At 40.9% G+C, this 13958-nt stretch overlaps 1 protein-coding gene across 6 annotated transcripts in view; it reads left to right on the forward strand.

Annotated features, from left to right (window-relative positions):
• AKAP7 (A-kinase anchoring protein 7) overlaps positions 1-13958 on the forward strand; it is a 129718-nt gene that overhangs the window by 14374 nt on the left and 101386 nt on the right. For all 6 annotated transcript variants that reach the window (XR_008662523.1, XM_055310501.1, XM_055310502.1 and 3 more), the window contains exon 3: positions 6739-6878. Coding sequence is in view for 5 of the 6 variants with exons in the window: in XM_055310501.1 (XP_055166476.1) it covers positions 6739-6878 (140 nt within the window). In the remaining variant the exon portion in view is untranslated. The remainder of the gene's footprint in view (positions 1-6738; positions 6879-13958) is intronic.

Raw genomic sequence — 13958 nt, forward strand, 5'->3', positions numbered from 1 at the left:
TATGCAAACCAGGGAAAAGAGGTTTGGCTCAGTGTATAACCCTGACCACAAATCACCAGGGCTCACTGAACTTAAAAAAACAAAACGCAAACTTATTACAAGAGCAAATAAAACTATGCTATAGAAGTAAACATTCATAGGATTCTTTTTCTTTTTTGTCCAGCTCTCATCATACAAGTTTAAACTTTGCCCTGTCAGTGATGTCTAACAAAAGGAATTTTAATTTATTTTTACATATTTATTTTTAAAGAAAGTTTTATGCCCAAAGTGGGGCTTGAACTCAAAATCCTGAACTCATAATCAAGAGTCGCATACTCCACCAACTGAGCCAGCCAGGTGCCCTGCAAAAGAGAATTTTAGATAATCCAATTGAAAAGAAAGTTAAGTAGTAATGGATAAGATTAGAGAAAACTAAGGGAATTTAGAAAAACCCTCTACTTCTTTATTTTTAGCCGGAGGTTGGTTCGTTGGTTTGTAAAGATTTTATTTGTTTGGGAGAAAGAGAGAGATGGTGCACACAGTGAGAGCAGGAGCTGAAGGGGGCGGGGGGGGGGGCGGTGGCAGACCCCCCACTAGCAGGGGGCCCAGCTGGGGCTTGGGTCCCAGGACCTGGCATCACGACCTCAGCCCAAGGCAGATGCTTCACGACTGAGCCGCCCAGGGGCCTCTTGTTTGTTTGTTTTTAGGAGGTTGTATTTTGAATTGGATTTTATGCGGTGTCATTCTCATGATACCAGAATCACTAAGAGTCAAATAATTACAGATGTCCACTTACAGTAGTATGGCCTTCCTTCCCTGGTTGTCCCTAAAACGGACTTACGGAACGTTTGAAATGGCAAAGGTAAGTCGCTACAGGAAGAGCAGTTTAGATCTAAAGCACAAAACAACTTAAAATGCTAAAAGCCTCAGTGGTCTCTTAAATACCCATGTTTTTAGGTCTGTTCGTATTGAGTAAAAAAACAGCAGAAGTGATTCGGTGGCTTAGTTGACAGTGGACGGTGCCGTCCAGGACAGGTGTGCGCAGAGGCCCTGGGTTTCGGGGAGCACCTGCTGAAGCCACGTACTGACGATACTGCTCATGTTCCATCCTGTTCTGTAGCATCTGTTCTCCATTTACCCCGTGTCGTTCCCTTCCACCCCACCCCATTCTACTCCATTCCAGCCTTTAAAACGTGCTTTTTAATGATCTCTCAAGTTGATTTCATAACCTGCTAGAGGGTTGATACTAGCAGTTTGAAAAAAGGAAAACTAGACTATAGGTTCAGGAGTCTCTTTCTACTATGTTAATTTTGAAATGAACTAGAGGTCATAAAATCAGCTGGATTATTAGTTTGGACACCGTTCTTCTTTTTATAATTATTTTTTCTTCTTCTTTTTTTTTTTTTTTTTGGCTATCTCTATACCCAATGTGGGGCTTGAACTCATGACCCCAAGATCAAGAGTCTCATGCTCTTCCAACTGTGCCAGCAAGGCACCAATTCACCATGAAATGTCCTAATTAGAACAGGTGTTAAGTTAGTACCTTTATTACTGATCACAAAAAACTGTACCTAGAAGAGACTCTAAATAGACATTATCTAGCTGTCCTGCCCCTGCCCCTGTCTTTTTTTTTTTTCTTAATATTTATTTATGGAAACTTTCAAGCATTTTCAAAAGTAGGATCGTAGACTGAACCTCATTATTTGTCACCTTTTTCTCAATAGATTATTTTGAGGTATACTCCAGACATATTTTATCTGTAAATACTTTAGTATGTGTCTTTAAAAGATAAGGAATCTTTTTTTAAAAAAGCATATCCAAAATATCCTTCCCATGACATAAAAATAAGAGTAATTCCTAAGTCATCGAATATTCTGTCAATATTCACATTTCTCTTTGTTATAATTTTTTAAAAAACTGTTTTGAATTAGGATCCAAAGTCTATGCATTATATATGATTGACACGTCTTTTGAGTTTTTTTCCATCTATAGATTTCCCCTTTTTTGTGTTTGTGTGTGTTTGTTAAATAAATTAGATTGTGGTCATTTAACGCATTTCTCTGTTCTTTATATTCCAGTAAACTGGTAGATTAAGGACTCTTTTTTTAAAAAAAAGGTTTGTTCTGTATGTTGGTAAATTGAACACCAATAAAAATTAATTTATAAATAAAAAAAAAAGGTTTGTTTATTTATTTATTTATTTATTTATTTATTTATTTATTTATTTATGAGAGAGAGAGAGAGAGAATGGGTTGGAGGAGGGGAAGAGGGAGAAGTGGCCCCCGGAGCCCAGTGGGCGACTAGATCCCAGGCCTGTGGGATCATGACCTGAGCTGAAGGCAGACACTTAAGTGATGGGGCCACCAGGTGCCCTAGATTAAGGACCCTGGATTAAGTTTTGGAATATTTGCAAGAATGCTGTGAATTTCCTATCGTGTGACATCATGAGGCATAATGTTTCGTTGTCCTGCCTTTTGGTGATGTTAAGATTTACCATCTTGTCACTTCATGTATCCTTATTAAAATTCCCCTTCAGCTTTCTGTTCAATGGATCATCCATTGATAATCTTTGTGTTGATCCATCATTCTGTCAAAGGTTTCAAAATGCTAATATTGTAATTCTTTTTGCATCATTAGCTGAAAATTTCTGTAAAGAAGAACTTTGCCTAAGTTAACAGTTTGATTCCCTGTATGACTCTTTGCTTATAAGGAAAGGCAGGATAAATGCTTGATTTTTTTTTTCCTCTTTTATCACCAGGTTTGTAGAATAATAGTTCTTTAGGCTACTCCAAAGGTGACCTGTGAATTTTGGTTATAATTTTTCCTTTGAGTATTATAATGAACTGATGGATTTAGACAAAGTTGATCTATTTCACACTACTGGAGTTATTCTATCTGATGCTCAAATTGTGCTGTCTTTGGCCCCGGGGAGGGGGGAGACTTGCAAACTGGGTCTAGAGACCTTCTGATATGGTGCCAGGAGTCTGAGATCCGGGTTCCTCTGGTATATATTGTGCCTCAGGCATAGAATATGCTATTTCTCTAAGGACTGGCCAACTTTTTAAGTTCTCAGATAAATGAAGTGACTTGATGGAAAATTCTTGCTGGAAGACTAGTCTTTGGGTCATTGTCCCTTCCACTATCTAGTGCTGCCTCTACGAGACCGAGACATTGCTAGCTGCCTTGCCAGCAGCTGTTCTTTCTTCTTTTCTTTTTCCTTTCTCTTTCTTTTCTTTTCTTTTCTTTTCTTTCTTTTCTCTTCTCTTCTCTTCTCTTCTCGTCTCCTTTCCTTTCCTTTCCTTTCCTTTCCTTTCCTTTCCTTTCCTTTCCTTTCCTTTCCTTTCCTTTTCTTTTCTTTTCTTTTCTTTTCTTTTCTTTTCTTTCTTTTCTTTTTTAAGATCTTGTTTATTTGACACATAGAGAGCTCGTCCAAGCAGGAGGAGCAGCAGAGGGAGAGGGAGAAGCAGTCTCCTCACTGAGCAGGGAGCCTGATGACGTGGGGGCTCATCCCAGGACCCCGGGATCATGACCTGAGCCAAAGGCAGATGCTCAACCAACTGAGCTACTGGGGCGCACCTCTCCTTTTCCTCTTGTAGCTACTTTTCCCACACAGGCATAGGTTGATAGGTCCCTGTCCCAGCTTCCAGTGAGGCTTGGGGTTAGCCTCGTGTCCTCATTTGGACAATGAGATATAAAAGGAAGGATGCTGGGAACTTACCTAGAATTAGTTTGTGATTTTACTTTTAAAAATGGGTGTTTTGCTTTAGAAATATTTTTCAGTGCTATCTTTAATTTTTAGAAAACTGCTCAAGATTTTTTTCATTTTCCATAATCACAGAGAGTACAAGTGGTCTGGATGATGAAAAACAGTAGATAGTTTATTCTTCATCTTAGTTTCTTTTTGGAGTCTTCTAAATGATGTTAGCAGATATACTATCTCCCTAATTCTGTGTAGTTCAGGGTGCCATCTCATAATTTAGTAGCTTAGCTTGTACCAAGAAGTAGCCGAAGAGCTTTCATGTATGAACTCACTCAAAAATGGCCCTGTGAGGTAGCTGTTTATTATTATTTATTATTATTAATAATATGTATATATTTTTATTATAATTATTATTCTCAAATTATACAGGTGGAAACTGAAGTAAAGAGAGTTCATGTGACTAATCTAAAGTCTCATAGCTAGTAAGTAGGGAGGCCAGGATTCCATCCCACAAACTCTGATCCAGACTATATTAAAACAGATTTCCATTTCTAGAGCACTGGTTTACCAAGAGCAGATGGAGGTGGGCTAGAAATGTGTGCAGACTGTACTTTCAAATATATATGGTACTTTATTAGCATATTTTGTGGCTTTTGTTTAAAATTAGTAGATTTAGCTTGTTACTACGATCAAATGTAGGACTGTTTCTTAGATGTCTAAAATTGCAAGCAGCTCAATAGCATATTGATTTGATTTTTCCATATTTAAAGAATTGCGTGGGAAATAAAACCCAATGGCATCATATGAGGCAATTCAATCAATGCTCATGATGCAGATGAGAATGCGGCAAAGTTTTTCTTAGTAATAGGATTAAAAAGTTCTGACAAACTTACCTGTAAACAGGAAGCATATAATAATTTATATTTCAAATACATGTTCTCTGTGAAGATACATCATTTTAACCATATTAATCATCAGGTATATTGTTGAAAAATATAGTAATGAAGTCTATACACAAACACACCAGATATAATTTTGCCCTAACTCATAGTGCTGTACTTAGACTTATTACCCGGGTCGCCTTGCTCTTACTTTACCCCTTACCTTCTAGATGTCTCAAGTGTATGTTAGTCCTGGAAAGACAGCATGTCTATTTTTACAAACCTTTAGTTTTTAAATTGTAAACATACTTTACTAATTTTTTAAAAGATTTTATTTATTTATTCATGAGAGATACAGAGAGAGAGGCAGAGACACAGGCAGGGGGAGGAGCAGGCTCCATGCAGGGAGCCCGATGGGGGACTTGATCCCGGGATCCCAGGGTCATGACCTGAGCTTAAGGCAGATGCTCAACCCCTGAGCCACCCAGGTGACCCTCTACTAATTTTCTTAGAAGCTAGCATTAAAATACTATTTGTGACATTTATTTAAAATTTGTTTACTCAATATTTTATTCATTTTTTATTTTTAAAAAATCTTGTTAAATCTGTTTACTTATAAGTAATCTCTACACCCAGTGTGGGGCTTGAACTCGTGACCTCAGATCAAGAGTCACATTCTTCTCTGACTGAGCCAGTCAGATGCCCTTACTCTTAATATTTTAAAGAACAGTAGGGGTGCCTGACAGGCTGAGTTGCTGGAACAGGTGACTCTTCATCTCAGGGTTGTGAGTTTGGGCCCCATGTTGACTGTAGAGAGTACTTAAAAGTAAAATCTTCTTCTTTTTAAATTTTTTTTAAAATAATAGAAAAAGGAAGATTACCGTTTGGTTTTCCAGAACTTCTGCAGAGAAGCAGTTGGATTCAGTAGGAAATACACTAGAAGGAGAAAATTAAAAGGTCTAACTGCCAGATCTGACTTTGTGACATTGAACGGTTTTTAAGTTTTTCTGCATTTCTGTTTTTTCATGTAGAATAAGGAGTTTGGTAAAATCAGGATCGCGTAGGCACACGGGCTTGTGCTGCGGGTTGAGCTGACTTCCCACAAGGCATTGTGTGTAATGACCACTAGGGTCTCTTAGAGTTGATCCCAAAGATGGAACTGACCTCTAGGATTGAATGTAAATAAGGGGGTTTCTTCTTCTCACCCCTTTTCTAAGGTTATACCTCAGAATATGCAATTATACTTGAATTTTTACTAAGTCTCCGTAAGGCACTCCATTCTGAACAGTGAGCTATTGTTCAGGAAGGCACAGCCTGAAAACTGTCAGTGGTGGTTTTGCACGCACAGGGGAGTTGCTGATAGAGTCTGGGAAAAAAGGAGACAACAGCATTTCATACTGATTTGGTAATTATTTCTGGGGGCATAGCTTCATAATTAGAATTGTTGGGTGTTGTAAATGAGTCTTTTGAAGATGACGTTAACAAGTAGGCTCCTAAGCGCTTCTCAACTATTTGTGGTTAAGGACCAGTTTTGTTTTGTTTTAATTTCCTATTTGTTGCCAACTGATATTTTTGTAAAATAGAGTAAAAAAATGAACTATTAGAAAAATGAAAAAAAAAACCCACAAAATAGAAACCAAAATTCAATAGACAAAATTACTTTGCTTCCTCCTATGGAAGTTTCTAAAGCAGTCTCTTGACGCTGACCACAGACCAGACTTGGAGTGGCGTTGCTATCAGTGGTTATGTTGTGGAAGTCACAAATAGACATATACAAGATGGGTGAAAAAAATGATCTTTTCTGGTATCATGAGAATTGTGGCCCCGGGGAGAGGATGGTTGTTAGTGGAGCTCTAGATCATGGGCCACATCTGGCCAACCCTCTGCTTTGTAAAGAGGTTTTGTTGGAACACAGCTGCACCTACTCCTCTGTGTTTGTCTACAGCAGACTTGGATAGTTTTGACCAAGACCATGTGATATGCAAAGCCCCAAATATTTACTCTGGGGTCCTTTACAGAAGAGTTTGCTCGGTCCTGCTTTGGATGTGAAAATGACTCTAATGGGTGATTGCTACTTATATAGTGCTTGTTTCCTTTGTTTTTTTTTTTTTTTTTTTTTACTAAATTACCTTTGTTTAAATACATCAGACATATTATTGTTTGACTTTTTCTCTCTAGTCACTGATGTACCCCACATAAATTTGGAGAGAAGTAAAGAAAATGAACGGATCAGTAAAGATCAAATAAAGAAGAGGAAAAAAAAGCAAAAAGGTTATCAACCCAACTATTTCCTATCCATTCCGATCACCAACAAAGAGGTGCTTTGATTTTTTTAATTGGAGTATGGTTGACATGCAATGTCACTTTAGTTTCAACTGCGCAGCATGGGGACGTGACGGTCTGTACAGTGGGCTGCACCCCGTCGCAGATGGGATAGCCCCCGTTTGTCCACACCGGGGACTGCGACCCCTACGCTGTGCCTTTCATCCCAGTGACTTGTTCATTCCTTGACTGGAAGCCTGTTCCTCCCCCTCCCCTTCACCATTTTCCCGTTCCCCTCCACACTCCCCTCAGGCCACCCTCACTTCTTTGTATTTATGGGTTTGTTTCTGCTTTTTTGTTTGTTTGTTTATTCATTTGTTTTGTTTTTTTAAAGGTTTTTTTTTTAACTGTTTTACTCTAAAGTTTATTTTAAATTTAAATTACACTAAATGCTTGTAAGCCCATTTGCTCTCAGCTCTTCAGTGTCTTTGGTGGCATTTTTGCTGGGTATATGAGAAATAATCCTGTTTAAACAATAGAATGCATTTAAACAGTAATTTTGAGAAATAGTATTTAAGCAATCCTATTTAAACATTAATTTTGCAAAAGCCTTTTGAAAAGTGTTGCCAGGTGGCATGTCAGGGTCGGTTCTCTGTAAGTGTGTATTTGCCGTAATGGAGGAACCATTCAGAAGCAGGGAGCAGTGGCCAGGTAGGAAAAGAGGATTCTGAAATCTCTTCTGGAAAGTAAAGTGGGTTTCTTGCTGCTTAGTCCTGTGTGTGGTGAGGATGACTGCAACATAGTAGTTTCTTTAAAAATTACTCATTGTTGTACCAATTTAATATTGCATGATAAACTTGGGTAGAAGTCTATTAAAAATCTGAAAAATTAATGGGGTATGAATAATAAGAAACAGGACCAGTCAATTGGCCCAAACTAAGAACCCCTTGTATGTGGCGGAGAGCTGCAGTATCTAATTAAAGCTGCTGGAGCAGGTGGTGGGGAAGGAAGCTGCCCTGGAAGACTGGCTGTTTTCACATCTTGGTGCAGTTCGAGAGGCAGATCTGAGTTTCCGTTTGATTGTGGACCATGATGCCCTTTACTAGTATTAAACAACAAAAACCCCAAGTACATTTGAAGACCTGGTTGGCTTTAGTGAGCAAGTCCTGAACGGGACAGCCTCTCATCTGGCGAAGAGGAACGGGCTCTGTCAGGCTGCAGGAGAGGGCAGGGTTTAGAGGTAGAGATGGGGAGGAAAGAAGGAAACTGTGGGCAAAGGATCCATCCTTTTAGGCAGGGTCACCCTCCCAAGGAGAAAGGACAGGTCTGTCAGTAAACTTACTCGTGCCCACCAGGAAACCCCACGCGACAGGAAAGTCCCTGGGGCGGTTAGGGTAGGTGTCACCTCTTGCTTTGCTGACATGAGGCCCTTTGCCCCTGTGGTTCCATTCTGGGCCTCTGGTTTCTTTTTAAGGCACCTTTTGCAGTGGCTCCTCCCCTTATTTAACTAGAATGTTTCTGGAGAATGCTAATAAATTTGGAAGAAATCAAAGCAAATGAAAATTTAAATCAAATAAACATCAAAAGAAAAAAAAATATTCTTGATGCATTCCAGGCAATTTTTGGTCTGTGAGATCACAGTTTAGCTGGGGAGAGAAGATACATAAAAAAAGAAATTTGTATTACTTAGCGATTTTTGTAAAAAATAGAATTTTCTATTTATTTTTAAAATTTTGTAGTTTATTTTTTAAAGTATTTAATTTATTTATTAGAGATAGAGTTTTTTAAAGTATTTTATTGATTTATTAGAGAAAGAGAGAGAGAGAATGCAGGCATGAGCCCGAGGAGGAGCAGAGGGTGTGGACAAAGCAGACTCCCCCGCTGACCAGGGAGCCTGATTCGGGGCTCGATCCTGGAATCCCAGAGATCATGATCTGAGCCGAAAGCACTTAACCGACCTTGCCCCGCGATACCAGGTTTTAGAACTTAATGCAGTAAACAATTAGATTATGATCTTACTGGTCCATACCTGTAAAATATGATGGGTTAACATTATGATAGTCCTTCAGAGTGTTTAGGTGACACAAAGTTTAATGTCATCAGCAATGATCTATTATGTTATATGTTATATTAAAATACCTGGGGGATCCCTGGGTAGCTCAGTGGTTTGGTGCCTGCCTTTAGCCCAGGGCGCAATCCTGGAGACCCGCGGATCGAGTTCCGCGTTGGGCTCCCTGCATGGAGCCTGCTTCTCCCTCTTCCTGTGTCTCTGCCTCTCTCTCTCTCTCTCATAAATAAAATAAAATAAAATAATAAAATAAATAAAATAAAATAAAATAAAATAAATAAAATAAATACTTGTGAGTTATTTGGACAGGTTTTCTTTGAAATTTAGGATCGTAGGTACACACGGAAGTCAGAAGACAGCTGGAGGGCAAAGGTAGTCCCGTTTAACGGAGAAGTCAGAAGTTAGGTCCTCAGGACCCAGAGTGTGGAAGTGGCAAGGTGACTTCGCAGGGACCCCCAATCTATGATTGGGAGAGACACCAGGTTCCGTATTTTGCTTTGCTGTGGATAGCTTGTCCTACTACCTCCCTCAGTGTAGAAGCTGGGGGAGCACTTCTCTAAGTTGCTTTACCTGGCCCTCCGTGGGGCCTGCCCCCTTCACATGTCCGTCCAGGCCCCCAGGGTGATCTGAGCAGCCCCCCCCCCCCCCCCAGTCTGGCCTGGCCCTCCTCGCCTAGCTCTGGCCTCCTGCCTCTCCGGTGAAGATCACTGGGGTCATGAGGTGTGGAAGGCACGTGGCCCAGGAATTCTTTCCTTGTGCACCTTGTTCGGGATTTGGGCCCCAGCAGTGCCCGGAGGAGGGGAAGAGAGGACAGCCTGTGCCCTGGGTCTCACCTTGCAGGCTGCCCTAGCCTGTGAGTCTGCCTCTCCCTCTCTGGGAGGCAGTGTAGACAGAGGGAAGACAGGCCTTGTTTGAAGACATCCGGGTGCAGACTCCTGCGGAGGTAGGGCAGGTGACTTGATTTGTGTCATTTTACATTTCTTTAGGTGTAAAATGGAGGTGATCATTGTTTTCTGAACCCACATCTGGGCCCGCCACCCGCCTGCTTCTGTGTCTCGCTATTCCCCGCGGGTGTCAGGACGGAGACAGGCTTTGCCATGTCCCCCGAGGCTCTGCACAGACCCGCTTTCTCCACTTTGGCACCGGTTCCTTGTGCTTGAGCCCCTGTGACCTTGGACCTGCCGGCTTCCTTCTGCCCCCAGAGAAGGCCTCTCCTGTGCGGGAGTTTTGTTTTGGTTTGGTTTTCTCCTCTTGGTTTTGTTAATGACAAAATCTCAGCCTGCCCTCTTCGTTGGTGACCCCCGCCCAGTCGCTGGCCCCCGCGTGACCTGTCATCCCTGCCACCTGAGCACGGTTGTCACCCTCCCCAGCCTCTCCGGCTAGTCCTCTGTACCCAGAGCAGAGCTTGGCAGCAGCAGAGATGCTGCAGGTGCCCACAGGAGCTGCAGGTGCTCGGGCACACCCAGTCACACCCAGTCACACCAGCAGTGGTGGAGGGTTCAGGAACTCCAGGGTCACGCTAGAGGTCCCGCAGCCATGGGGCGGGGTGGCTTGGCAACCGCAGGGGCCAGGGGCCTGGAGGCCCAGGGAGTTGGCCGCTTCCCTCTCCAGGGTGCTGTGTGGGTGACGACGGGCAGAGAGGCAGGAGGGGGCAGGGTCACGACGTACATTTTGCATCTTTTATATGAACGTCTTTTTTGTTTGTTTGTTTTAAAGTATCAAATGTTATTTTTCTTTTAAAACTGCTTATGGGCTTTCGTGGGAAGGCCTGAGAAAAGAAGCGGCGTTTATAACGTGTTTCAATGGGAGACTGTGTGCCGAGTTCCAATTAAGTGACCTGCAAACAGGCTTCTGGAAGGGAGCACATTCACAATGAGCTGCTCTACTTTTGGCCTCTACTTGTTGGCATCTAGTTGTTTTTTTTTTTTTTTTTTGGCATCTAGTTTTAAAGAAAAAAAGGATTCAGATTTACATGGGTCTTTGATTTTAAAACCCATTCTTAGATGTTTGAAATTCTTTCTTAATGGAAATTCATATTTTTTTTTTTGGGAATAGAACTGGACAATGAATTAGAATGGCCGCATATAAATATCCTAATTCCAAGTATATGAAAGAATCTGTTTCTCCACTACCTGCAAATATACATTAGCTTAAAAATAAGAAGAAAAATATTTAATATAATAAATCTTACATGTTTCTTAAATGGCTAGAATTGTCTAATTGTTAATTCTAGTTGGTTTTATGTGCTTTCTTATGAGTAGTAATATTATAAGATAAATCAGCGCTGAAAAAACGCAAGGGAACAATTAGAAACTGATTGAATTCAGGAATATGTTAATTTCTTACAAGATAATTTTTTACACTAATGGAAAAATATTCTTTGGGGGTTTTAAAAGGTATTTGCAACATTTAATCCCATATTTCATCATTTCGTAACGTGAAAATTGCTGATCTTACACAATAATAATTGTATATTTGTGCATTCAGTTCTTTACTGGGAAGTATAATTGTGAAAGCATTTGATACCATGGTGTGCATGTGAACCACTGGGTAGATGTGGAAAATCCTCCTGTTGGAGATTAATTTTTTACTTTTACTCCAGTTTTGCTCTGTCATCAATCTTTCAAGTTCTTTTCATGGTTGTAGACAAGCAAGAAAAATGAAAGTGCTCAGCATTGAAGAAAAGTTACGGTAGCAAATTGAAGTGAAATTCTAGTAAATCTTAATGAGGCAGCAAATTTGGGAACAATATAAGTTAACAGCTTCAAAAAATTCCAAAAATAATGTCAAAAGATGGGGGTCAAAGACATTCTCGTCTGTGCTGGCATGTGGCTTGTCTTCCTCGTGCAGAAGCACTGTAACTTTAAGGCTTTTGCCTTTGCACCCATGAATGCTTTGAGTCAATTAGAAAGCTTGAAAGGTATAAAAGCGAATTTTCTAACTGCATTATTTTTAGGCATGTGGGGCATGGCTTAGTGGTGAGGTTTAACAGGTGGAAGTGTGTGCTTATTCTCTAAACACAAATATTTAGGATTTATTTTTATTTTTATTATTTTTTTAATATTTAGGATTTTAATGATGCCTTATTTTTGGGATCCCTGGGTGGCGCAGCGGTTTGGCGCCTGCCTTTGGCCCAGGGCGCGATCCTGGAGACCCGGGATCGAATCCCACCTCGGGCTCCCGGTGCATGGAGCCTGCTTCTCCCTCTGCCTGTGTCTCTGCCTCTCTCTCTCTCTCTCTCTCTGTGACTATCATAAATAAAAAAAAAAAATTAACAGGTGGAAGTGTGTGCTTATTCTCTAAACACAAATATTTAGGATTTTTTTAATTTTTATTATTTTTTAATATTTAGGATTTTAATGATGCCTTATTTTTAAAAGTTTCTGTCAATATTCTATTTAAATATGACTCTCTAGTATTAGGTTTTCTGAATGTGCCTGTATGGTGCTGTCAGTGGCTGGGGATTGTGGTGACAGATGAGCTTTAAGGGCTTTGTAGACTTTGAAACAGTGGCTGCAACAATTAGTTTCCTTTGGCCTTTACTGACTTTGGTACTTTATACACTGGGTTGCAGAAGAAGACTGAAGTTTTTTTCGTTTTTCTTTTATGTTTTAAGAATGTAATTAGGAATAAAAAAAAACATTTAAAAAGCTCTTAAGATGATATCAAGCAATATGTAAATTAATCTGGAGTGTCATAGGGAGCACCAAAGCATGGCTGGAAATACATCACCTGGTCGGGGCGCGTCGCTGGCTCAGTCGGAGGAGCATCCAACTCTTACTCTCAGGGTTGTGAGTTGGAGCCCCATGTTGGATACAGAGATTATTTACATAAATAAAACTTTTTTTTTTAAAAAAAGGAAAGAAATCACTTGATTACATTATCTTTAGAATTTTTGTAGGTTGAGGTTAATCCTGTATTATAAGTGCTGTGTGACATTAGGGAATTAATCTTCAAAGTATTTTATGGTTTTTAGCATTTAACTTATTTAAAATAGTCTGGAACTATTTTACCATATTTAATTTACAAGCTACTGGATGGTCTGGAATGATTTTACCATGCTGGGCATTGCACTAAGATGTTGAATACACAAACAAATGCAGTTTTTTAGTATTATCCTGAATTTATATATAATTAGTATTTGAGCCCAGAATGAAGAATGTTTGTATGAAAATGCAGACAACTTACCTGCTAGGTGCAAGTAGCAAGCCCCTGGGCGCCTGGTGGGCACAGGTGACTGAGCATCCAACCCTTGTCTTTGGCCCAGGTCATGACCTCGGGGTTCTGGCTGGAGCCTATGATGGAATCCGTGCTCAGTGGGGGGTCTGCTCCGGGCTCTTCTCTGCCCCCACTCACACATACACTCTCCCTCTCTCAAATAAATAAAACAAACCTTTAAATGAACCAACCAAACAAAAACAAGCAGCAAGTCCCTAGCAATGCCATAATCGTCTCCAAACATTGCTGAACGGTCCCCGGGAGGCAGAACTACAAGGGCAGAGGGCCACGGATTATAATTGGGGCAGTCCCACCCCTCGAATCAGGCGAGTGGTGTAGGGCTTACGGGGCATTTTCACGGAGCTTATGTCCTGAGACCCGTGACACAGCTCTGTGAGTTCGGCCATGCAGATTCCAACATTCCTATTTTGCAGCTGAAGAAGCCAAGACTCCATGAGACGAGGTGACTTGTGTGGCCTCACACCTATGGTAGACTCGGGTTAAAATCCAGAATTTCTGAGCCAAGTTCAGCATTCTTAATTAGCATTGCTCTGTGTATGTGAGTTCTCATCCTGTGCTGCTCTTCCTGTTCAGCCAAACCAGAGTTACCACTTGTACCCCTGAGATTTGAAGATGTAATTACATCGTTTAGAGGCATGACTTTGTTTTTAAATTGAAGTATGGTTGGCACACAGCGTCCAGTCGTCTCGGGTGGACAGCCTAGGGATTTGGCCATCTACGTTAGGTCGTGCTCACCCCGAGCGCAGCCCCCGTGGGTCACCACCCCCCAGCCCCAGCTCGTGCCACCGGCCGTGCTGCCCGCGCTGTGCCTTTCATCCTCGGACTTGCT

This window comes from Nyctereutes procyonoides, unplaced genomic scaffold (assembly GCF_905146905.1).
Source record: "Nyctereutes procyonoides isolate TBG_1078 unplaced genomic scaffold, NYPRO_anot_genome, whole genome shotgun sequence".
Taxonomy (NCBI): domain Eukaryota; kingdom Metazoa; phylum Chordata; class Mammalia; order Carnivora; family Canidae; genus Nyctereutes; species Nyctereutes procyonoides.